Here is a 25226-nt window from a genome sequence, read left to right as displayed (position 1 = left end):
TTGGACACGTGGTGAGGTTTCAGGGGTCCCTAGCAGCAGATAGAGAGGCTGAGTGCAAGCTGAGCAGAGATAGGGGCTTTGAGCCCCCATCTTCCCAAAACAGGGTTTAAGCAAAATATGCCTGCCCCCGCCATTCCCAATCCTGCTGGGGTTGGCCAGCAGTTTGAGGAACGGCTCTCTGGCTCAGCATGTGGCAGGTCTAAAAGCTGTCCTTAGCTGTAGCAGGCTGGATTTAAGGCTGTCAAAGGCAAAGCTCGAACCACGACACTGTGTTTACAGTTGGCAAAGGGGGCTTATGCTGATTACATGGTTCACTTTCCCAACTTGTGCATCTTGTTGAAATCAAAACAGATAACTACATTTCTGGCTCCCAGGTGGCGTCTCCAAGTCGATCATGAGTTTCAGGGGCAGGCCAGCCTGAACCTCTCCCCGTCCAGGACCCCCACGTACCTGTGGTCTGCGAAGGTCTCACTGTTCTCTGCATTCAGTGTCCCCGCTGTTGCAAACATAATGGTGGTGTCCAGGTCGGCAATGATCCCAGACACAGCGGTGGCGGCTGTAATGCATGCCTGGGTTCCTTTGTTCCCGGCCTGGAGAGCTGAGAGCACCAAGGAGACCTGTAGGCAGAAACGGAATGTGAGGGGAGCTGAGAAATGGAGAGAACAGGACCTAAAAGCAGATTCTGAAAATACTGAATTCTCTCCTAGGAGTTGATGTAGCTTAGAGGTTAACGGCACATGTCTGGAGTCAACAGCCTCGGTCTGGATACCAGCTTTGCCATTTACAGGCCATGCGACCTTAGGCAAAGCTGCTTTACCTCTCCAAACCTCAGTTTCCTTATCTGTAAAATGGGGCCATTATCTCTGGCCTATTAGGGTTGTTGAGAGGATTAAGTAGGAAGCAAAATATCTGTAAAGTGTCTAGCAAGGCATGTGGCACATAGTAAGTGCTCAGCAGAGGGCAGATGCTATTTATTCAATTACTACTATGTTTCTGAAACCACAGAACGGGAGAAAGGATTAGGCTCCTGTGAAAGGTGTGGCGATTACATCCCCTTTTATTAGGTTTTCAGTAGGAACAGGCCACTGCTAACACTCATCACTCCTTCGCTGGGATGGAAATTCTCCAGAATGGAGTTCAGAAGGGCTGGAGTCTAGAGGGGATCTGTGTATGTGACCTCTCCACTTCTAACACTCCTGCGAGCCGTCATCCACCCCTGAACCATCATTTCAGTGCCCCGAGGGCCCAGCAAGTTCACTCGGGTGTCTTCCATGTCAGAAAACCTGTGCTGTCACCCTCACCCATCACGTACACCCTCACTGCTCCGAGATACTTTCCTATGACATAAACCTGACCACGCTAACACCCTGCTTACAAATCTCCCCTGGCTGAGCTCCCTTTCTGGTCATGTGTCCGCTTCACCTGGCTCTCACCATACCCGCCAGCTCCTGACTTTCCCAAACACTCCCACCTCTCCACCTGGGTCTGTGCTCTGCCCGCAGTGCCTCCTGCCCCTCTCCCCCAGCCACTGAACTAGTTGCCCCGTAAGACGCCAAAGTGAAGGAAGAAGGAAAAGCCACCAAGCACGGATGTATCATCCTGTGCCTCAAGCAGCGTGCAAAACAGCTGAGCCCCGGACACCTCCCCCTGCTCTCCTCTTCCAGAGACAGCCCCGCCTCCTAGGATCCCACAGCACACCGTTCTTGCCCTCAGGATGGCCCACTGCACCATGTGTCAGGCTAGTGGCTGGAGGCTCTTTGAGTCTTTGCATTAATCTCTGCGTGCACACACCCGCTACCCTTGACTATGACCCAAAGAAGAATCTGACAATGTTTCGTACATATATTTCTTCAAACATGCTGACCAGGGCAGGGGAGTCACTGTGTCACTGTGCCAGCAAGAGGCATGGAGTATGAGACACTCTGTCCCCTGTGCTGCTTAGATCTCAGCAGAGGCTGTGGACACAGTCTGGCAGGAGAGGCACAGGGACCATTTCCTGGGTACCTACCACATTCCAAGACCAGCCCACAAGGAATTGTTTCTCTTCCTCATCTGCCTTTCTTTTAAATGCTACTAGGTCCTACCAGGAAAAGACAAGTCAGACTGGCATAGAGCTGCCGGGAAATGAGGTATCCCTCAGAGAATGGGTGACAAAGGCCAAGACAAGTATCATGGGAAGCCTGCAGGGGTGTATATGTGTGTGGGAGAGAGACATTCTTAGCCAAGGTGAAAGAAAAAGAGTCCAGAAATAGCATCCCACCCTCCGTGAAGGGTGTGCCAGCCAGCAGGCGTTTACTGAGTATCTGCTAGTCACTAGGGTCTGAGGACACAAAGGCAGACAAGTCATGGCTGTATGTGGGTACACTACACACACCATCAAGGCATGTAACAAGACACAAGGCATAGAGGACAGGGACGCGCGGCAAGAAAGTCAAAAGGCCAGTTGCTAGGAACGAGCCACCTCCTCTCCTTTGGTGATCCCTCCAGGTGTCCTAAATCAGGGACCCACAACCAGGAGAGGTAGTAGCCGAGGCCAGCTCAGAAGACCAAGCTGCTTGGCCATGCCTACAAACACTATGTAGCTTGGACCCCTCTCCTCGCTTCCTGGTGCTCCCGCTATGAGGCCTTTTATGGGGGAACTTGGCAAGAATAACTTCAATAACAAGAAAGGGCTTTGAAAGGAAGGCAAATGCCTTCCTCCAGCTGAGAGATATATTTCCTCGTCTGTGGAGTCCCAGGAGGCTGGACAGCCCTGTGGGCTATCGGAGAAGGCCAGACTGTGGCTTGGCCTCAGGGAGGGCCACGGACAGACCAGCCTCTGTGGCAGCAGCTTCCAGTTGAGGATCCCCCCTGCCCGCCCCTCAAGTCTGTTGCCAAGTTTCTAAACAGGACAGAGCTCTATGTCCTATGAACCAGGGTGAAGGGAAGGGGAAAAGCCACAAAGCCTGGATGCTTTATCCTGTACCTCAAGCAGCCTGCAAAACAGCTGACCTGAAAAATGATTCCGAGACAAAAAGCAAAGCAAAAGACTCGCACACTGCAGGAGAATAAAAGAGCTACTTGGGAATGAAGAAACATTCAGAGTACGGCATGGTTAACTGGGGGAAACTGCCTGGGGAAAAAGAAGTTTGGAGGAAAGTTAGAGAAAACAGTAGCTAGATTTATTAGATGTGTAACTGTGTCTCTGGCACGGTACCAGGCACTTTTACACATATCAGCACAGTAAATCTTTGCAGTTCCATGAGTTAGATATTATATATTTTTATCCTCATTTTACAGATGAGGAGGTCGAGTTGTGGAAAGCTGAAGTACCTTAGGTAAGATCTTAGAGCCTTCCTCACTGCCCCATGGGAATCTCTCTACAAACAACTGTCTTTAGAATCAGAAAACCGAGGACAAGTTTCTACTTCTCCACAAAGGTACACGCCACTGCCCCATGTGGCCTAACCCACCCCCACTTCACTGTCTCATCTGTAAATTAGAGGTTACACCAAAGGGATTTTCACTCCTCCTGACTCAGCCCTCAGCAGCCTCCTTGAGAAGAAAGATGGTGTCAACAGGGGTTGCGGGAAAGGGCTCTGGCTCCAGGCCTCCCCTGACCAGGGGCTCCTGGCTGCTGATGGGGACTTTGATACAATCTGCCTACGGGGAAGCCCTGCAAGAAGGGGGAGTGCCAGGGCCTGACCTTCATGGGACAGTCCCTCTAAGTCCTCAAATTCTCTGGGCCTATGATCACCCCAGCTCCCTGATACACCCCATTTTTGGGAGAACCTGGGCAGTGGGGAAGATCGGGATGAGACAGCTTATCAGCTGGGTTAGTTTTGGCTTAGTTTCCTGCTTTTGTCCTTGATTACAGAGGATCACTGAGAGCCAGTGCAGGTTCCTGTCGCTCTAAACTGAGGGCTGCTCCTTACCTTCTCCGTGACGGCACGGGCGCATTCGATCAGCTCCCTCTTGGTGTAGCTGTCTGTGGGGCAGACCTGGAGGGCCCCTGCCTTCTGCACCAGGAAGATACAGCCGTGGCCCAGGTCCTGCACACGAGTGCGAATCTGGAATCCAATCTGCAGAAGCAAGCCCAGGATGGGGAAGGAGAAGCGTGATGGACCCTGCCATCGAGGCCTTCCCTACGTGGAAAATTTCTCCTATGTCCTATGGGAGCCTGGCTAGGAAAATTCCACTCCTATTAGGAGTCTGTGTTTGGTGAAGTATGGAATTTGGTTGATTTTGCTTCCCTTTTGAGAAACTGTAAAATGCCCAGTCTCTACCTAGCAAGCCTGTGTCTTGAGGTCCTAGCATAATACCCTCCTTGATACGTATCTTTCCTGGTTTATAGCTTATCTGCTCCTCCAGCCACCTGGTAAGAATGTTAATTAGATGAACTTTGTGGAATAATTCTGTTATTCATTCAACAAGCATTTACTGAGCCCCTATTGTGTGTCAAGGCCTCTTCTAAGCAGGTAATGTGTTTAATTTCATTTATACTTCACAATAGCTCTAGAGGGTAATTAGAGGTTCAAAATGTGGTTTCCGTATTAAGCATATTTTGAAGTGTTCAGATTCTTGCAAAATTGGTATGTTTACCAACCAGAACACCCCCTTCCCCAGCTGTATTCCATGGGGACAGCAACCATACCAAGCCCAGACTTCCTATCAGGCCAGGTTTGAGGTTCCCTATAAAAGGTACATTTTTAGAGCTAAAAGCTCAGCAGGCACACATTCTTTTAATAACTCCTGGGTTGTGTGATTATAAAAGGTACTTTGCCTAAGAGAGGCCAAGTGGGCTCCGCTGTGGATTAGCTGCCAGCTGTTTCCTTTAAGGTGTAATAAATTCCATTTCCACCTCCCCGAAGTTTGCATTCCTCCGTCCCCGTTTCACATCAAATTTCATTTTGGTCTGATCAATACAGCTGCCATAAATAATCTGCCTTCCAGTCCAGGTAGGCAACTCAAACCAAACCAAAGCAAAACTTTAAGCATGGGTCGGTGTTATTTTCAAGAATCTACAAGAGCTAGAAGCTATGGCTCTTATTTTTCCAGCATCTATCAGGAATAGTTATGAAAAGATCTCAGGCATTGTGAATAAAACCCGGGAGATTTTTGGCCCCCTGGATGCTATCTTCCAATACCATCTCATTAGTCACAGTTAAAGAAAGGGTGACTTTGGAGAATGAGGGGTGCTGCAATTGTTATTTCTCATATTATTGAAACACTGTTTTTAGGGAAAAAAACTTCTTACTCTAAACCCCTTAAAGGCCCAAAGAACTTTTAAATCCATTTAGTAGAATATTCTCATGATCGACAAAGTTGAGCTTCTGCTCTTTTAGGTGTCTTCTATACACTTTCTTCTTTTTTTTGAGATAGAGTCTTGTTCTGTCACTTAGGCTGGAGGGCAGTGGTGTGGTCTTGGCTCACTGCAATCTCCGCCTCCCAGGTTCAAGCATTCTCCTGCCTCAGCCTCCTGAGTAGCTGGGATTACAGGTGGCCACCACAACGCCCGGCTAATTTTTGTATTTTTTTTTTTTAGTAGAGATGGGGTTTCACCATGTGGCCAGGCTGGTCTTGAACTCCTGACCTCAAGTGATCCGCCCACCTTGGCCTCCCAAAGTGCTGGGATTACAGGCGTGAGCCACCGCGCCCAGCCAAGCTTCTGCTATTTTGGGTGCTTTCTATATACTTCCATACGCCTTCGTACACAGGGTGCTACAGACATTTCATAATTAGGCAGGGCTGTCTTGTTGACAACCTCCATGCAGAATACAACAGCAGCAGCACCTCTGGACTGCACAACATAGCAGCTCTGCAAACAGATCTGGAATGGTGTAGTAGTAAGGCTGCTGCTGAGGCGGGAAAAACATTCCAGCCCACACAGATGTCATGTCATTTAAATATACGTGTTTGCTGGACATGTTTGTTGGTCTGAAAATAATGTTAAGCTGAAGCAGGGGGTATACCCCATTAAAGTTTCAAACAATCTGGCTCTTGAAGCATTCCAGATCCACAGAGTCAAAACCTAAGTATTTCAGGGTAAGATAATCTAGAGGCAAGGGCTCTGAGGTCAGTGATGACCACAGATCTTTAAAGGATAAAGTGCTGCTGGAAAAGTTAAGTAAGAAGGAAATGGAGTTAGAAACATTTATAGAATTTCAAGGTAAAAAAGATCTTACCAGTTCAACCTCCCCATTTTATAGACCCAGAGAAGTGATGTGATTTGCCTAAGATCACACAGCTGGTCCCTGGCAAAACTAGGTGAGAATCCAGGTCTTTAATCCTGAGCACAGTGCTCTACTCGGTAGATCAGTGTTTTTCTAACTTCTTTGATTTTTCTACTTAGCAGCAGAACCCTCCCTCTCCCTCTCGAAATTAAATCTCTTGTGGATCTCAATATGTCAAATGGATAGCAGTAATGGGTTATTAGTATACTCTTCCTTTATGAGTTAAAATGTGTATCTTTGACCCAATAAAAAGCCAAAATGAGACTGAGTGAACCAAAGTTTTACAGATAAGGTTATGAAGGCTAGTTACAGCCCTGGCCACCAAATTATTTCTGTGTTTTGCTTTGGTGACACAGTGTTGGGAAAATCCTGTTAGATGCGTAAAGAAAGCAAAGGACAGCAGTTTCCTCTGAGTTCTTGACCACTGCAGGCAAGGCAGATGCAGCAGCAGCCTGATATCAGCACAAAGCTACCCAGCAGCCTGAAGCAAAGCACCGGTGGCCCCCAAGGGGTTCTCATTTGGCCTAGACCACACTGAAAAGCTCCTTTCTGCCACCCACATGAGTGAAAGGTTGACAGCAAGGCGGGTTTTCCTAACAGTTTCAACAATAGTTAAGTTTAAAAAGTGACACTAGGGGCAAACATGCAGAACCTTCTCCGTGGGTTTTGAAGAACATGGTATGAAACCATGATGCCAGAAGAGACCCAGGCTCTCAAACTTATCTGTGCGCTCTTCCTGCTCCCGTGCAGAGTCTAGCCTGAGCTTTCTATTTGCAAAATGCAAGGCACTGGGACGAACACCTGTATCTTAAATCCCTTTGAGAGTGGGAGGGAGGGAGGACCCACTCTTGAGCTGTCTTGAACCTGAACCCTATGGGATGACATGATCCATGGTGGGATACATCCTCAACAACACTCTTGTGCTCCCTTAGTGCCACCCCCCACCAAAGGCTACGCTCTAAAAACATATCCCAGCGCCCTGCTGCCCGGCCCCTTTCTTGGAGGCGACACGATGCATATAGCAAGGGAGTCTGTATATTATCAATGGTGCAGCTGGCCCAGTGGTCATCAGAAATAAAATTCCAGTTAAGAAGCTCCAAGGAAGGCCAGCACCAGAAAATAAGGGGATGAGAATAAGCGAGGCAACAGCTGCAAAGGCCTTTGGTGTTCTCAGTCAACCCAGGGCTTTGCCTCCATATTCAGGGCTGTGCCAAGTCACGCAACTGTCATCTAGGTACCTGGAGACCCCCTTGAGACTCAGCCTCACAGGTATCTTGCATGTGTGTCTGCGCAATCCTATTTGGACAGCATATGGGAGGGATGCACGGTTATCAAGGACAAGCTGAAATAGGCTTTATCCACTGATGTTCATGGGCCAGGAGGGCTGAATCTAAGAGAAAGGATGAGATCTCAGGATTCCCAGCCAGCCCTGTTCTCAACGTTTCACCCCTTTGGGCAGCAGAAAGGACTAGGGACCTTCTTCCAGCTCTGCCTTCTCCTTGGGAACCTGACATTCTGGTTGAGCCCACTAACCTTGAGGGGCCTTTGTTCCTTGCCCTGTGACACAGGACAGAAGCTATGTCCCATTCTGAGGGCTGATGGGATGGTCAAATGAACAGGTACATGTGGAAAATCTCAAAAAGATGAAAGTGCCATATGAATGTGTACTGCTGGAAAAAGAGGCAGACTGGTGCAGAGAGGCAGCCAGGGTTATGATCCCCGACTAACCTGGGTTTGAATCCTGGCTACTACATGTATTTACTTGTTAACTTATTTACTTACTTGGAACATTCACTTATTCCAAAAAGTTATTTAAAGTGGCTTGCATACTAGCGACTGTAGTTGTGTGGTCTTGGGCAGTTTAACTAAGCTCCCTGAGCCTGGGTTTGCTTATCTGTGAAATGGGGAAGAAAAAAAGATTGTTATCTCACTGCAGTTGTGAGGGGAAACAGGATTGGGCCCATCACAGCATCTGACATGTGGTAGGACTTGATAAATAATAACTCTTTTACTATTACTTTGCAGAGGCACATGGAACAGCTACGGCATTTAAATCAAAGAGGACAACAGAATCAACAGTCTACTGGCAATTTCCTAGAACATTTTGTTTTACTAGGGGAACATCTTTGAAAGGAAATTCTTTGTTTTTTTTTTTTGAGATGGAGTTTCGCTCTTTTTATCTAGGCTGGAGTACAGTGGTGTGATTTCGGCTCACTGCAACCTCCGCCACCCAGGTTCAAGTGATTCTCCTGCCTCAGCCTCCTGAATAGCTGAGATTACAGGCACCCCCCACCATGCCCGGCTGATTTTTGTATTTGTAGTAGAGACGGGGTTTCGCCATGTTGTCCAGGCTGGTCTCGAACTCCTGGCCTCAAGTGATCCACTCATCTCGGCCTCCCAAAGTGTTGGGATTACAGGCGTGAGCCACAGAGGAAATTCATTTTTTGAGTCTGTATCCAAAAAGATAAGAGATTTAGACTGGGTGCAGTGGCTCACGCCTGTAATCCCAGCACTTTGGGAGGCTGAGATGGGTGGATCACTTGAGGCCAGGAGTTCGAGTCCAGCCTGGACAACATGGCGAAACCCCGTCTCTACTACAAATACAAAAATCAGCCTGGCATTGTGGCGGGTGCCTGTAATCTCAGCTACTCAGGAGGCTGAGGCAGGAGAATCACTTGAACCCGGGTGGCGGAGGTTGCAGTGAGCCGAGATCACACCATTGTACTCCAGCCTGGGCGACAGATTCCATCTCAAAAAAAAAGAAAAAAAAAAAGATAAGGAATTTAAAAATGCTAAGCTTCTCCATGCAATAGTGAACTTCTCAGTAAATACGACCAGCCCACAGGGTGATCCAACGAACTACCAGGGTTTATTAGAAAGGAATGTTGCTCAAAGACATGAAATGTGGGGTTTTAAATTGGCAACTTTAGAAAAGTGTTACTTGAGCCTCAAGAAAAACCCTCAATTCTTTTCTTGTTGAAATAAAAGTAAAATGGAGAAAATCATCTCCTGGTTTTGTGCCTTGGGGGAAATTAAAAGCCTGGTCTTTATGAAGTTTTGGATCTGATTGCAGTTGGAGGGGGTCTAAGGAATCCTGATCGCCTTTCCTCACTGCCTCAAACAAAACAAAACACACTGGTTTTTCCCAAGCCTTAAAAAACAACTACATCTGAAACCAGGTCAAATATAATTTGCTTGGGATAGCTTGTGAAAGTTGAAAAGGCAAGAATGGAACTTATCTGACAAAGATAGAAAACATGGAAGAAAAAAGTGGCTGGGCATGGTGGCTCGCATCTGTAATCCCAGCACTTGGGAGGCTGAGGCAGGTGGATGGCTTGAGTCCAGGAGTTTGAGACCAGCCTGGGCAACATAGTGAGACCTTGTCAATAGAAAAATTAACCAGGCATGGTGGCGCACACCTGCAGTCCCAGCTACTCGGGAGGCTGAGGTGGGAGGATTGCTTAAGACCGAGACAGAGCTCAAGGCTGTAGTAAGCTGTGATTGCACTACTGTACTCCAGCCTGGGCAACAGAGTGAGACCCTGGCTCAAAATAATAATAATGGTAATAGAATTATTATTAGGTTGGCATAAAAGTAATTGCGGTTTTTGCCACTAAAAGTAATGGCAAAAACTGCATTTACTTTTGCACCAACCTAATAAAAGAGTGGGTCCAATGGCAGTGGGGCAACATTTTCCCACCTCCAGCATGTGTGTCTTGGGATGGAAAATTTTAGAGAATTCTAAAGCAGACATCCATTTCATCTGGGGGAAAGGGCTGTGGTTCTCACCACAGGCGCTTAACAAATGATCGCACCAGCTTTTAAGGCATCCAGTATTTCAAGTGGTTACTGCACATTTTCCTCAGAGACAAAGCTGTTGTTGCTAAATCTTTTCCTCAGGATTTACATTTAGAAGTTGTGGCTCATAGGATCTCGAGTTCTTTCTTCTTCTTTTTTTAAGGGGAAAATAATCTTAAATTGCAAAGCTGCTGGAGGCTTTAACTTTTCCAAAGAAAGAAGTTTTCAAAGTGATGTTAACAAAGGCTTGAATTTTCCATGAAAAATAAGCAGATAAAGCTCCTGCTTGATGTTCCAGGGCAGAGCTATGACTTTTCCTGTAATTGTCACATTCTGGAAAAGACCAAAATGCTGACCTTGCATAGCGGACTGCGGGACTGCAGCAAAGGGAGCAGCTCCTTATTTCCCCTGGATATAAATATTTTCACATGCTGTGATAGGGGGCCCTCTTGGGTAAACAAATAATTCCACGATCTTGGAATAAAAAACTACATTGCTTCAGGGATCTCCTAACCTTCTCAGTTTTCCCCAAATATCTGTCTGGCAAATGTACACAAAGAATTTTCCTTAGCAAGCCACTGGAAATTTTATATTCTCTCTGCCCCTTTTCACTCCAGGTCACACTGCTCTCGTGTCTGGAATGTAAAATACATCTCAAGATATAACAGTGAAAAGGAAAACCTTAATGAAAACGTCAGCTGCTACAAATGCAGGGCCAATAACCAAAGTAACCTGTTGTTGTGCTTTTAGCAACACGTTCTCTTCCCTCGCTGTTTTGGCATTATTTTATATTTTGGTTCAATGGTCTCTGTCGAAATAAAAAAAAAATCTGCTTGTTTCACACGTTGGGTGGGTAGCTTACAAGAACTCATGTGGAAAGGGCCCTACAGACAGTTCAGGGAGGCAGCAGTTAAACTACCTAAGGCAGATGGTGGTAGATTCCATTTTTAAAGGTTTCTGGGGACAGATATCCAAACCTTCCTTGCCAAACACTTCTTCTTTTTTTTTTTTTTTTTGAGATGAAGTCTCACTCTGTTGCCTAGGCTAAAAGGCAGTGCACAATCTTGGCTCACTGCAACCTCCACCTCCCGGGTTCAAGCAATTCTCCTGGCTCAACCTTCTAAGTAGCTGGGATTACAGGCGCGTGCCATCATGCCCAGTTAATTTTTGTATTTTTGTAGACAAGGGGGTGTGCCATGTTGGCCAGGCTGGGTCTTGAACTCCTAACCTCAAGTGATCTGTCCGCCTCGGCCTCCCAAAGTGCTTAATAGGCGTGAGCCATCACACCCAGCCCACTTTTTCCTTTTGTCCAAGCAAACTTTTCCTTACTGTAACAGAAGTTCCCTTACATTTGTTTATGGAATTCAAAATTATAGGTCAAATGAATTATAAATCTAGATGATCTTACTAAAACAGGGAGTCTATTTAAAAAAAAAAAAATGATAGGCCTGTGTAAAGAATCAACAGAATCTTAATGTGGGTATCTGATAACTCTCTTTTCTTGGTAGTGACTTCACACTCATTGCAAATGGAATTATTCATGCTACAGCCTAGTCAATTATTCTAATATCTCAAAATGCAGGCACTGTTAGAGACTTAAGTAATCCCATGCTAGATATATATGTATGCAAGTACATATATATATGGTACTCCTATTTACATGCATTGTTACCACACACATTAGAAAGTGATTTGTTTTGGGACTTCATTTCTGGAATATCTCTCGGAGTCTCAGTAAAAACATACTTAGACCTGACTCCCAGGAGAAATAGCAGCACTGAGTAACTTGGGGACAGTGACTGTCACTATAAGGAGAAGAGAAGACCAATTACAACCTTCTGCCTTGACAACTCAGTTCATTTAGGAACGTCTTGAACAGGGTTTGTGCTCAATAAACAGCTTGCTGAATTTCACAGAATATAATTACCTTTATCTTTCAAGTGTCCCTGTAATCCACTCCATTAATCTTCATTTTAAATTGGGCTTCCTTTCTGTAAGAAGCCATGTGGTTCCCCAAGCCCTGGACTCCTTCTGTGTGTTCACACTGATACAGATGCTACAAGGCTCCTTGGAGCCGCACCTGACCTGTGTCCTTCCCAATGGACCACCCCATTAGAAGTATGAGAGATGGCAGCTCTTAGAAAGCGGCCTTTGGGGCCCAACTTTGGCTACTGTTAGACTCTTACGGGTACAGGCATTCTAAAGCCAAGTCTACACTGGCCACTAAGGAAAGCTTGTCTAGGAAAGGCAGAGAAGTAATAAAAGGAGTCCACAGGAGGTATGTCTGGGCCAATTCTTAGCCACCCAGAATATTCAGGCAAGACTTTGTTTCATGAAAGTAGCTCTTTCTAGGGAGAGGGACAGCTAATTTTCATACCTGAATCTTTCAACACTTCTGTGAACCTTTGGAAAACAAAAATAATTGCGGGGGATGTGCTAACTGGAGGAGGAAGTGATAAGATGGCAGTCCCAAGCTTGGGCATGCTAATAGAGACAGCAGGTGACAGGGCTAGGGACAGGGGACCTGGTAGAACATTGTATACAAAGTCCTTCTGTCTGAAAGCCCATGCCCCAGTTCTTGGCCAGTCTGCCCCATAAAGGGCAGTGAGCCTTGAGTAACAGCCTGGGGCTACCTGGTCTGGACCTGTGCTGTGCAGTGGTGGGGAAATAAACTGGGCTCTGGTTACTGGGCTGGGGTCTTCTAGAGTGGAGCTAAGCTATGAAGAAACACCCAGGAGTGGGCACCAGTGTGTGTGCATCTTAAAATAGGGGTCTTAAGGTGGCAGACCTCCTCTGGTTCCGCCGTGGCTGCTGCCATCTGGCCCTGGAAAGCCAGGTGCCCATAGTCACTGGTCATTTGTGAAGCCAGTCCTCCCAACTCCTCCGGGTTAGTAACCGACTTAGTCATCTGGAAAAAGAAAACAAGCAAGACACACACACACACATACACACAGAGAAATGCATGAGAACCATGTGTTAATATCACTGGAAGCCAAAGGGTTTCATTCACTTTAAAGCTCCCGAGGGGGTGAAGGCCAGGCCTTGCATTTGGGGCTAGACGCTGGAGAGGGCAGTTCAAGCCAAGCCCATGCTGCATTGCACACAAAAGGCCAGAGCCCTCGCAGGGCCCCGCTCAGGCCACAGATTCTGGCCAGGCCCGGTGGGCACATGCTCAGCGTTCGGGCTGTGCAGCTTGCAGCCAGCGCCCAGGGCCCACCCTCTGGCAGGTAAGTGTGCCAGCCCCTCGCCAGCCCTGCCCTGGGGGGTCACCAGAGGAATTCCCCCTAGAAACCCCCAGGAGGCACAAGCCCTATGCGCTTCTCACCCCTGGGCCCAGGCTTCTTTCGGGGGCTGATCTGGTCTCTGGGTGCCCCGAGGCAGGTCCCACCCAGGCGAGAGAGGGCATGAGGACAGGGCTGTTAAGAAAACCATGAATGAGAAGTGCTGGATAAGTCAGTGTTTTAAAGGAAAACACTCACAGAGGATACAGCTTTGCAGTAAATTTGTGCCAAAGAATGACAAGGTTTTAGCCACAAATTTAGTTAAGAGTAGTGTGTAGCCCACATGGTCAAGTTCTGCCTTTATTATGAAGATACTCAGGATTTTTCTCTGTTTCATTGACTGATGCATCTCAATTATCTAAGGTAGCTGGCATGCTAGTTTCTAGTGTTTCCTTTTCCTCTGGACAGAAATACCTCTAAATTCTCACAAAAGCAGTTTTAATCTGCCACCCAGACGGGTGTCACTGTCCCTCATCAAGGGACTCCCCTCCTGCTCCAACTCCTCTTGCTCTGGATAACAATACTGTCTCTTTCTTTGTGGCCTTTTAAGACCTTGATTTTAAACAGCCTTTTAAAATGCCTTTTGAATGACCCTCCATCCATCAGGGCAGGGCAGGAATGTCCACCCCTTCTAAGGCATGTGTACAAGGACACGTCCCAGGCTTCAGGCTGAGATGTGGCCTCCAAGGAACGCACAATGAGCTGCACCAGAGTGAGTGTTGCCACGTGCTGCTCCACTGAGACCTGCCAACAGGTGCACTGGGAGTCTGGGCATCCTGACGGGGTGAGAAGGGCCTCTTTCACACAAAGAGCCAGGCCAGTTATCTCAGGAGTGGTCATGCAGCCTGAGGCTCGGCTCCTTAATCTCATGGACACCTAGGGTCAAGCCAGGGCAGCTCAGGACCTGGCTCTGGAGACATTCCAAAAACATCATGAGGCCGCGCAAACATGACTGCTGCTGCGCTGTGCTTCCTGCTCAACAGGAATCTGTGCTGAAAGGCTGCTGGCTCGGACTAGGATCCGTCCTCCATGCTCCCCTGAGAAGGACAAGACTGGGCTCAGCTCCAGCTTTTCACAAAACACTGAGATGGGTATACCATTCCCCAGCCCGAATTCTTTTAAACAAGCCTGGCACAATCACAGAGTTTCCATGAATGAATGGCAGCAGCCAGGGACGACTTTGTGGTCCAAGCTCAACCTCTAGTGGACACACGATTACATGACAAAACCACTCAGAGGGGACCTGGGCACAGCAACCACGTGGTGGCTCATTCTGGTCACTTCAGCGAGGAAGGCCCATTGATTTCTCAACCCAGGCTTATGTGGCAAGTATCAGAGAGGCATCTTTCGAACTTTTATCTCACGGCATCTGAGCCTTTAAAAGTTGGGAGAAACTTTTTCTATGGACTCCTATCAATTCTTCGGAGACAACATTTGTCATCTTTCGTATAACTGCTTCACATATCAGATAGCACTCACTATCTCTCAACGACATTTATATCTAAGAATCTATATAATACAGTTCTAGTTGCATTACATTTTAGAAAAACAAACAAACAAACAAACAAACAAAAACCAAACCAAACCAAACCAAAACATTACCTCCAAAAGTTCTATGCCTTCTACTGTCGGGAATTTTTTTTTTCTTTTTACATAACCATACTGTTTCATTTTGCCTGAAAGACTGGCAATACCTTATTTTCCAAGTATTATAACTTGATTTCATCAGATAATCTCATCTCTGTTCTATTTTATCCCCAAATATCTTCTCTTGTACTGTTATTTTAATCTACTAAAAACACCTCAAGTTCTTTGTGAGGTGAATAGGATTCTCCCCCTTTCTCCTTAACTACAAATTCCTTGCTTTCCCCGTCTTCTCATTTTCTCTCCTTCCTTTGCTCCTCTGTCCTCATGCCCAAGTCTCAGCCATCTTTAATTCCCTCTTGCAGCTTTTTCATGAGATAAGAACTGCAGCAGACTGGGGCTACTGGACAAAGGCAGCCAGAAAGACCACAGATAAAGGACAGAAGCTGGAGCCCCTGAGGGGCTAGAGAGTGGTCTGGGCTCTCTCTCTGACACAGATCTGGGATATGCAGGCTCAGCGGCGGCAGTGGATAAAAAGGCAAACAACAGTGGGGAGGGCAGCTCTCTCCCCTCTTACCATTTCCTGAGCTGTCACCGCAATGGCTTTGGAGTATTTAACCACAGTCGTCTGATAGTCGACAAATGTTCCCTTTGGTTCTGGAGGAGTGCCTTCATCCAGCTACAGAGGAGAGGAAAAGAATCCAAAGGTCAGAAGAAGTCTGCTGAAGCGTAGACTGTATTTACAAGAATTAGGAACTTTGAAAAACAGAGAGGGCCTCAGAGATTCGTTCGCCCAGTGTCAACTCAATTACCCAACTTGTGCAATAAGGACTTCAACAGAAGGGCACATAAGGCATTCAGGGTACATGGCAAGGAGAGGCTCCCAGCCTTGCCTGAGAGGAGTGGGAGGCCTTCCAGAGGAGTGGTGTTTCAGCCAAGTCTTACCAGGCAAGGAGTCTGCCACATGTAAAAGGTGGGAAAGGCATCCCAAGAAAAGGGAACAGAATTCAAGCACATGGAGGCGGGAGCCAGCCTGACACTTCTAGGGAAGCGCAAAGTGCCAGAAGATGAGGTGGGAAAGGAGGCGGACTCTCCATCAGGAAGCACTTCCTGAGGAATGGTCGAGTCCATGGCTATCCACAGAACCCTTCTTTATGAGCACAATCGGGGAACAGAAGGAATTAGAAGCACTAGGAATAAGTTGTTGCTCACCTGACTATAAATGCAATAGGAACTGAGAGAAGCGCAAGATCACTGTGGGGTGGAAGAGCTAAGACAATGGGACTATGTCCCTTGAAGGCTTGGGGACATATTGGTGTAGGAGATTTGTATTCAAGATCTGCTTCCAAGGCTTGTGAATGAACCTCGGGCTGGTTACTTAAACTCTGATCTCCAGTCCTTCAGTGGTAACTTCCAGGCATCACATGGTTACAGCAAAAATCAACACTACACCTGGTCAAGAACTATATACAGGAAGAGGAGAGAATGACCATAACGAAGATGCTGATGATAAAGATGATAACGTCAATGATGAAGAAACAGGCAACCCATCTTCACCACCACCATCCTCACCATCACCACTGGTTGCTGAATGGTATTCCAGGTGAAGAGACAAAGTGAACAGAAATGAATACAGGCAGAGTGAGTCTAGTGAGGTCATCCTGACCTGAACAGGAGGGGGCTGTTGACAGCAGTGGGAATGAGGCTGCATCTGTTTTATGGAGAACCTTGAATCATGAAGACAACAGTGGGATCTGGGGTAGGCAATGACGTATTTGAGATTTCCCTGGCAGCTCTGTGCCATAAAGTTCAGAGTCAGAGATGAGATTGGGGCCAAGTGGTCAATTAGGAAAATGTTAGCTGGTATCTTCAGTGAGAGCTATATGTCACGAGCAGGCATGGACTGCACTGTGAGTGAAAGGAAGGCATCACTGTGGCCTATGCATGATGTGGCTGCATAGCCCAGCACATAATTTTCACCAAACTATTAACACAAACTCCACACTAGACTTTTTTAGCTTTCCCTGTTAGGCAGATAGATGCTGTATCCCCATCATGGCACGGGGGCCCTGCTAGTCAAAGGAGACTGAATTCCATACTCATTCACTTGTTGTAAACTGACTGAACATCTTCTAAGCCTCAGGCCACATGCTAGGAGCTTGCATGTGAGATGTGACATCACTATCAACATGCCAGGATGCTGGAGCTGAAGGGCAGCTCAGAGCTCTTGGCCAGCGGCCACCAGCCAAAGAACCTTTAACTAGTCTGAGGACAATGGGAAAAGAAAGAACAAAGCAGTGACTAGGATTTCAATTTCACTTATTTGAAAGAACTTTCCTTTACTCTGAGAGTATAGCCTTCCTCCTTTTGTGGGTGCTAACGTGACCTTTCTTTTATAAAACAGCAGTGATGTAGATAGCACAGTTTTTGTTTGTTTTTGTTTAATTTTCTTACTTGGCCAGAAACAAAACAAAACAAAAACAAAGAAAAGATACCACATCACAAAATCCCACAGGATCCTACTAACCTCACTGAATGAGGAAATCCACGCTCCGAGAGCTTGAATGCCTGTCCGAGGCCACCCGGAAAGCTGATTACTTCATACTCACTTGTGAGTCTCCAAATCTCCTAGTGCTCAGATGACGAGAGAGAATCTCAAAGAGAAGCTCCACGGTGGAAGCCCCCAAAGTGTCAGGAGTCACATCCAAGTTAGAATTAACTCTGGCTACACTCATGTTTTTCTATAATTCACTGGCTTTGAGAATTTCAGACAATCAGTCTAATAGTATCTCAGAGTTTTAACCAAATTAACGAAATTCTGAGAGACTATGTCGGCTTTCTAATGCCTTGCTGCACAGGGACCCAAAGGACCTGAAACGTCACTTAATTCGAAGTCCCCAGCAACAGGCTGAGTAAAGGGAGAATGGGAATGGGGAAGAGGTGTTGTGTGGTACCCTGGATGTCAGGCCAGGGTAGATAAGAGTTTAGGGGCAACACTGAAACCCCAATTGTATACTTTGCAGAACTGAGTGGGGAAGAATAGCTCCTGGCCTCTGTGGCTTGTGTTGGCTGGCAGTTCCTAATTACTGCTATCAAGTAACACCTGACTTATTTCCAGCCCATCCAGAAGAATCAAATGTGTCTCTGGCTGAGACAGCATAGGCTATACCACTAATGGCAGGTGGTGCAGGGCCTGCTCTCTCTGTCCACAGCCCATCACAGTGCATAAGGCATAGGGCCATCAAAGAAAGACTTTGGATCTGACGTCCATCTTCCTAGGACTTATGGGATCTTTCCCTAACATTTGAGTGGCACTGAAAAATATCTTCTCCCAAGAAGAAAAAGATTATCATTTGAATTTCTAATTTGCACCAGGAAATCTTGGGCTCCATTATTTAATGTCCTTGGGAAGGTACATGGTTTATCTTCAAAGCTCTGGTGTTCTGATGTCCTGAAAACCAAACAAATCTACTGAGACTTATCCAAGGGCCTGCAGAAGAGGGAAATTTCACTCATTTTCTGCCAAAATGTCCACATTTGCAGCATGAGAAGCCCACAGCAGAAACTGATGGACGATTTGACAAAGTAGAGCCTGCAGTCTCTAAAGGGAGACACAGCATTCCATCCTGGGCTTGTTATGTTTGTTCTCAGGCTGACAACGACTGCATAACGCCTAGGGATAATTATTCTAATTATAGTTACAGCATATCATTTCTTCATGGAGATATGAACAACCAATCTTCTCTAAATTAGCAATTAAAGACTGCTTATTATCCTGAAAAACCTTATTAATGTATTCACAATCTGACAATGGACATTTCAAAACATAGACGATGTCTAAAATTCTTGGCATGCTATCACAGGATGGCAATTAGATGCCGACGAACGAGCATTCTTTCTAATGAATGTCAAACTTACATGACTAGTGAAGGATTCTTTGGGGGAAAGAACAGGAGATATGGAGTTGAAACTGTCTCCAGTCATGTCACCCTAATGATCCGACTCAACTGATGGGTCACTAAATGAGAAAATGATACTCATGTTCTCTTATATGTCAGTAGCCTATAAGAGTTTACTATGGGCTTTTGCATATATACTATTTCAGTGGTTTCTGTGCTTGGCTAGACATCAGAACCACAAGGAGCATTTAAAAAGAGTATGTTAAAATGTAACCCAATTGAGTGGGTTGGGGGTGGAGCCTAGGAATCTACATTCTTAAAGCTCCACATGATTCCAAAATAGCCATTCCAAAAACTAGCACTTGGGAATCACTTTTTTTTTTTTGACAGAGTTTCGCTCTTGTTGCCCAGGCTAGAATGCAATGGCATGATCTCGGCTCACCGCAATCTCTGCCTCCCAGGTTCAAGCAATTCTCCTGCCTCAGCCTCCTGAGTAGCTGGGATTACAGGCATGTGCCACCATGCCCGGCTAATTTTGTATTTTTAGTAGAAACAGGGTTTTACTGTGTTGGTCAGGCTGGTCTCGAACTCCTGACCTCAGGTGATCCGCCCGCCTTGGCCTCCCAAAGTGCTAGGATTACAGGTGTGAGCCACCGCGCCTAGCTGGGAATCACTTTTATTTCATTTTGGCAATTGTTCCCCCACAACAAACCCTATGAAGTAGATAATCAATTTCCATCTTACAAGTGAGGAAACTATGATATCTTTTCCATCTCCATATTTTTCTTTCATGTAAAATTAGAAGGAAGGGCACAACTGGCTTACAAAAGTAATGCATTAATAATAAAGAATAATATGTTGGATGTGTGACTGGATATCTGTACATTAACTAGAACCTTCAAGAAAAGAAGAGGCTTGTTGCTATGAGCCTTGACAGCTTAGAGAAAAGCACACAAGGCCCGTGGGTGAGGGAGATAAGGGAGTAGAGAGCCCTGGAGCCCACGCCCACCTTGCTCATGGCTTCTGCAATGGCGTCCACCATGCCCCCAACCAGCCCCACTTCACTGGCAGCTTCGTTCAGCGTCACCATGATGTCGTCCACGGCTTCCTTCATCAACTGGGCGGCCTCTGTGATGGCGTCATGGGTGTGTTGCGCCTGAGAAGAGAATTGTGAAACATTTCCTTAAGCAGAAGAGAGCGGTGCTCAGTCTTCTAAGAATAACCTTCAAAAGTAGAATATAAAACCATACCCCCACAATGGAGCACAGCAGTCTATTCTATTTCTTCCCTTTCTTTATGTTTGGCCATTTGTTTGCAAAGTAAATAAAAATCAGAAAGACAAATAGAAAAAGATCTCTTTTTACAATCAGGGAAAAATAAAACTGCAATATCAAACAAAATCTTGTGACATGACCAAGTTTATATGTTACTGTGTTCAGGACTGTAGAAAGAGAATGCCACAGGTCCCTAAATATACAAGTTGATACATTTAAAAAATAATATAATGAAAAAATGTGCTTAAAATAAATGTACTTCTCTTCAAAGTTGCCCAACACACTACAGTTCCCTGTCTAAAGATAAGATTGGATTACAGAAATGTAGGTACCTCTAAGGGAAATATATTTGTAGAGTGCCTAATAGGCTTTGAAACAATGTCACAAATTATATGCCATGAGGTTGGAGAAATGCATGGAGCCCTGCAGGTAAAGCCCTGAGTACCCATGCATTCCTTAGACCATATTAGGAAGCAGGTGTTTCACACCTGTGTCAAGCAGAGTAGGGGCTAAGTAAATGAATGAATGAAAACAATGAAACAATGGCAGTCCTGGGCTCCCTGAAAGATACCTCAAGTAGCAGCAAGATGCAGGGGGAACAGCCAAGGTGACAGACAAACCTGGGTTCTAGTTCTGGCTCCACTGCTGGCTAACTAGGTAAGTGGCCCTGGGCTTAGAGTCCTCCTAGGTAAGATGGGGAAAACTATAACAACACTATGCAGTGTGGGATGATATGGCTGCAGGTGCCTTGTCATTTGTAAGGGCAGTCTAGGAGGAAATCATGCCCTCGCTCTGCAAAATCTGACCTGATGTCAGGTTTTCGGGGTCGGACTTGCATTACATCTAGGCACCGGGTCTACCCATGCCATGGCTATGGCTGCCCTGAGCCACCTTGTAGGGAAGGAGACCCTTTCAAAAGGCCAAGATACTGCATCTTTACTTTGGTAAATGAGAAGGTAAAGAAGCCAGTGGAAAGCAGTAAACGAGAACTCATTGGGTGATTTTCTAAATACAAGAGAATTCCAAGAGGCTACGTGAGCCACAGGAACTGGCCATGTCTGAATTGAAAAGCCATAGGAAGCAAGAAAAGTTTTTCAAATATGACATCGGATGAGATGGAAAATATGTTGATCATGGGTGGTTATCCTTGAGGCAACGGTGTCAGGATACACAGAATTCTCTTTGGGATGAGTGAAGTAAACTGGTAATTTGGGTTGATAGCTGCTTTCATGGCACAGACACGGTAAAACACAAAATGTGCAGATTGCTTTATTTTGATGATAGAAGTATGAAAGATGATACCTCTTGGACCTACTCTCCAGAAAGAGCATCTCATATATTTTTATTCATACAGAAGGCGAAAGGGAGGGTGCATATTTCTCTAAGTCTCATTTAGAATGAGATGACTGTTACAGACATAAAAATGCCAGCAATTCAGGCCGAGGTGGGTAGATTACGAGGTCAGGAGATCGAGACCATCCTCGCTAACACGGTGAAACCTCGTCTCTACTAAAAATACAAAAAATGAGCCGGGCATGGTGGCGGGCGCCTGTAGTCCCAGCTACTTGGGAGGCTGAGGCAGGAGAATGGCGTGAACCTGGGAGGTGGAGCTTGCAGTGAGCTGAGATCGTGCCACTGCACTCCAGCCTGGGCGACAGAGCGAGACTCCGTCTCAAAAAAAAAAAAAAAAAAAAAAAGCCAGCAATTCTACACATTCATATGAAAATTAAGTATACCCTCTGGGGGAGATGGGAGCACCGCTTGCCAAGGATCTGTACTCTCATGCAGGCTCAGGAAGGTTCAGAAGCAAACTTTGGGGGCAGCAGTAAATCACAAAACTTTTTGAACTCCTTGGACAATTTAAAGGACACTTGTCCTGTACCAGGTCACTGAAATCTATAAAAGCATATCCTTGCTCTTGGCTATCCCAGAAATAAATTACCTCCTCATCCACTCATGCTGATGAATTCTCTAGAAGGCCTGCTCTCCTTCACTTCTCATGGTTAAGTTTTTCACAGATTCTTAGAAGGTCAGCTCAACGTCTACCTATTCTATGAAGCCTCCTCCAATTACTCCAGGCCTCACCCAGGGCCTTTTCTTCTGAACGCCAAAGGCAAGTCTCATCTTTATCAGACAGCCTAATCTCAAATCACACACACCTGCTAGGAGAGCTCAATAGTTTCAGATACCCAAAGACACAGTTGGATCTCAATTAAGGCCTGTTTAAACCACCGACAGCAATCTCATAAGTGGCATCGGTGGGCCCAACAATGAGGTCGTTATTTTAGATTCCGGAGGGATTCCTTGTTACTGTTCCTCACCGCACCACACAAGAGAAAAACCAGATTCCATTCTTTTTCAGACACGTCTGAAGTCTGCTTCCAAAGGAGCCTTGTTTCTTTATTACAGCACTTCAAATACAAAGCCCAGGACAGCAGGCACAGACAACACAGGAGTATGGAAAAATGGGAGAAGGCCACAGGGGAGCAGATTTCAACTTTGGTGGAGGGAGAAAAACAAGGAATAATTAGAACTGCCCAACAGTGGAGAGGGCTGCGTTTCTGCTGGAGTGTTGCAGGCAGAATCTGTGGGGGCCCATCAAGGATGCTGCAGAAGAGAATTGGGCGGGGTGGGGATGAGTGAAGAAGGGAGCTCTGTGGGGTAGAGAATACCGCAGAAGAGTTCAATGGAGTGAGGGAGAGGCTACACTGCAAACGCCTCGGTAAGCAGGTAATTCATTAACACCAGGTTCTGGGCTGCCGCTTTTTTAAAAAACATATCTACTATGTCAGGCACATTATCTCATTTAGTCTCTACCAGTACCTTAGGGAGGTCTTCATAATTACCTTCATTGTTTAGGTGCAGAAACAAAGAAATGAAGTAATCTACTCATGAGAGGCAGAGATGGGATTTGAATCCAATTATGTTTGACCCCAAAGCTTGTGCTATTTTTCACCATATCAAAGCTACCCGTAACTATTTGACAAACTTTATTTCTTCGGCAAACAGGGATATATAACACCTAGCACATAGCAAATAAAACCTAGTAAACATCTGTTCCAAGAATAACACTCAAGGTGGTTAAGTCTCTGCATCAGGCCTCTAAGGAAAGGGTTCAAAAAAGCAGACTTGTAGTGTTCCAGGTGCACTTTGGGCTAAGCCTGTCAGGGTTTGCAGAAAGACAGCAGGTTGAATGAGACCAGTGAGGGACAGAAGTGATCACCTGCCTTGCCTTCACTCATCGTGTTTTACTTCATCATCTAATGCTTTACTGAAAACTACTTCACACTGGTAGAAAATTATTCTAGACACCACTTTCAAGCAGAGGCTGTTACCAGAAAGCTTACAGTGCTGACTGTGTGTGCTCTATGGCTGGGAACACAGGAAACCAAGAGCAAGTTGGGTGTTGTGGCTTGCACCTGTAATCCCAGGTACTTGGGAGGCTGAAGGGGGAGGACTGCTTGAGGCCAGAAGTTTGTGATGAGCCTGGGCAACATGGCGAGACCCCATCTCTGACGGCTGGGAGCACACACAGTCAGCACTGTAAGCTTTCTGGTAACAGCCTCTGCTTTACCAGAAAGCAGAAGCTGAGGTTGTGAGATTCCTTGAGAGAAAATAAAATTCCATGAGGAGCTCTGAACTTACAGTCCAAGCAGATGTGTTAATGTCTTAAAAATCCAGAAAGGTCGGGTGTGGTGGCTCACGCCTGTAATCCCAGCACTTTGGGAGGCTGAGGAGGATGGATCACCTGAGGTCAGGAGTTCAAGACCAGTCTGGCCAACATGGTGAAACCCCATCTCTACTAAAAATACAAAAAATTAGCTAGGTGTGGTGGCAGGCACCTGTAATCCCAGCTACTCGGGAGGCTGAGGCAGGAGAATCACTTGAACCCGGGACGCGGAGGTTGCAGTGAGCCGAGATCGTGCCATTGCACTCCAGCCTGGGCAACAAGAGCGAAACTCTGTCTCAAAAACAAACAAATAAAAAAAATCCAGAAAACTCCTCCTTTGAATTATTCTCTTAGTACTGAAACCGTCAGGTAGGAGTGGTGACATGTGGCAGTAAACAGCCTGGAGAAAAGACAACCCAGAAGTGAGTCAGAGGATAAGTTCTCTCTCCTCCAGTTTGGGGAGGGTGCAAAGGGGGCTGGCATGACTGCAGGGCATCCTATCGTTTCTCCATCACAGTCAAAACAGTATTCTTTTTTTTTCTCGCTCTATTCCACCACTTCAGCAACTCAACTTATTTTTCCAAAGGACTCCGAACAACTTGAGGGCAGTGGCTGGAGCTTAATATTTCAGCATCCTCAGAATGAGGCTCTTAATAACTGCCAAGTACATGAATGAGAACACTGAACATAGAAAATGTTAAGTCCAAGCTGGGTGCTGTGGTTTGCGCCTATAATTCCAGGTACTTGGGAGGCTAAACGGGGAGGATTGCTTGAGGCTGGGAGTTTGAGATGAGCCTGGGCAACATAGTGAGACCCCCATCTCTAATTAACTTACTAAATAAATAAGTAAATAAATGAGCAAGCTGGCTAGCAAGATATGGTGGCATGTGCCTGTGGCCTCAGCTACTTGGGAGGCTGAGGCAGGAAGAAGGCACGAGGCCATGAATTCATGACCAGCCTGGGCAATATAGTAAGACATGATCTCAAAAAAAGAAAAGAAAAGAAAAGGAAAGTCCATGACATTATTCACACTGCTACCAGTTTAATGTTTCTAAAATATGGACTGATTGTGCCATTCCCCTGCTTAAAGACTGCTGATGGCTCCCCATTACTTACAATAAAGACGGAAGTCCGTAATGTGGAAGAGACCTGTCACCCTGCAGCCCAGTCCATCCTCCCGCCTGGTGGTCCCCCAGCTCTGCATGTTCCAGATAGATGAGACCACTCACTATTCCTGAAGAAATCACAACCCTTTAATAAATCTACCTATGCCTTTGCATATGCTGTTCTCTCTTCTTCAGTTCCCAAGTTCAGAGTAAAATGTGGTGCAAGGTCACCTATGACAGGTTGTCGTCATACTTGGCCACTTAAAGCAGCTGGGTGACACAACAGGCTGAAGAAATGTTCCCTCTTGCAAACTGGTATGGGAGATTTTCATATTAAACTGCAGTCTCTTAAGTACTAGAAATCGAAATGACATTTACTGGAGCACAATAGAGCATTCCTTT

General features: G+C 46.1%; 1 protein-coding gene across 7 annotated transcripts in view; it reads right to left on the bottom strand.

Moving 5' to 3' along the window:
• TLN2 (talin 2) overlaps positions 1 to 25226 on the bottom strand; it is a 449658-nt gene that overhangs the window by 45013 nt on the left and 379419 nt on the right. For all 7 annotated transcript variants that reach the window (XM_054451016.2, XM_054451019.2, XM_063652682.1 and 4 more), the window contains 5 exons: positions 19784 to 19930; positions 15453 to 15554; positions 12799 to 12918; positions 3915 to 4061; positions 451 to 617 (listed from right to left, as the gene is read on the bottom strand). In XM_054451016.2, coding sequence (XP_054306991.1) covers positions 451 to 617; positions 3915 to 4061; positions 12799 to 12918; positions 15453 to 15554; positions 19784 to 19930 — 683 coding nt within the window. The remainder of the gene's footprint in view (positions 1 to 450; positions 618 to 3914; positions 4062 to 12798; positions 12919 to 15452; positions 15555 to 19783; positions 19931 to 25226) is intronic.

Source organism: Pongo pygmaeus, chromosome 16 (assembly GCF_028885625.2).
Source record: "Pongo pygmaeus isolate AG05252 chromosome 16, NHGRI_mPonPyg2-v2.0_pri, whole genome shotgun sequence".
Taxonomy (NCBI): Eukaryota; Metazoa; Chordata; class Mammalia; order Primates; family Hominidae; genus Pongo; species Pongo pygmaeus.
This window is presented reverse-complemented; position numbering and strand designations above follow the sequence as displayed.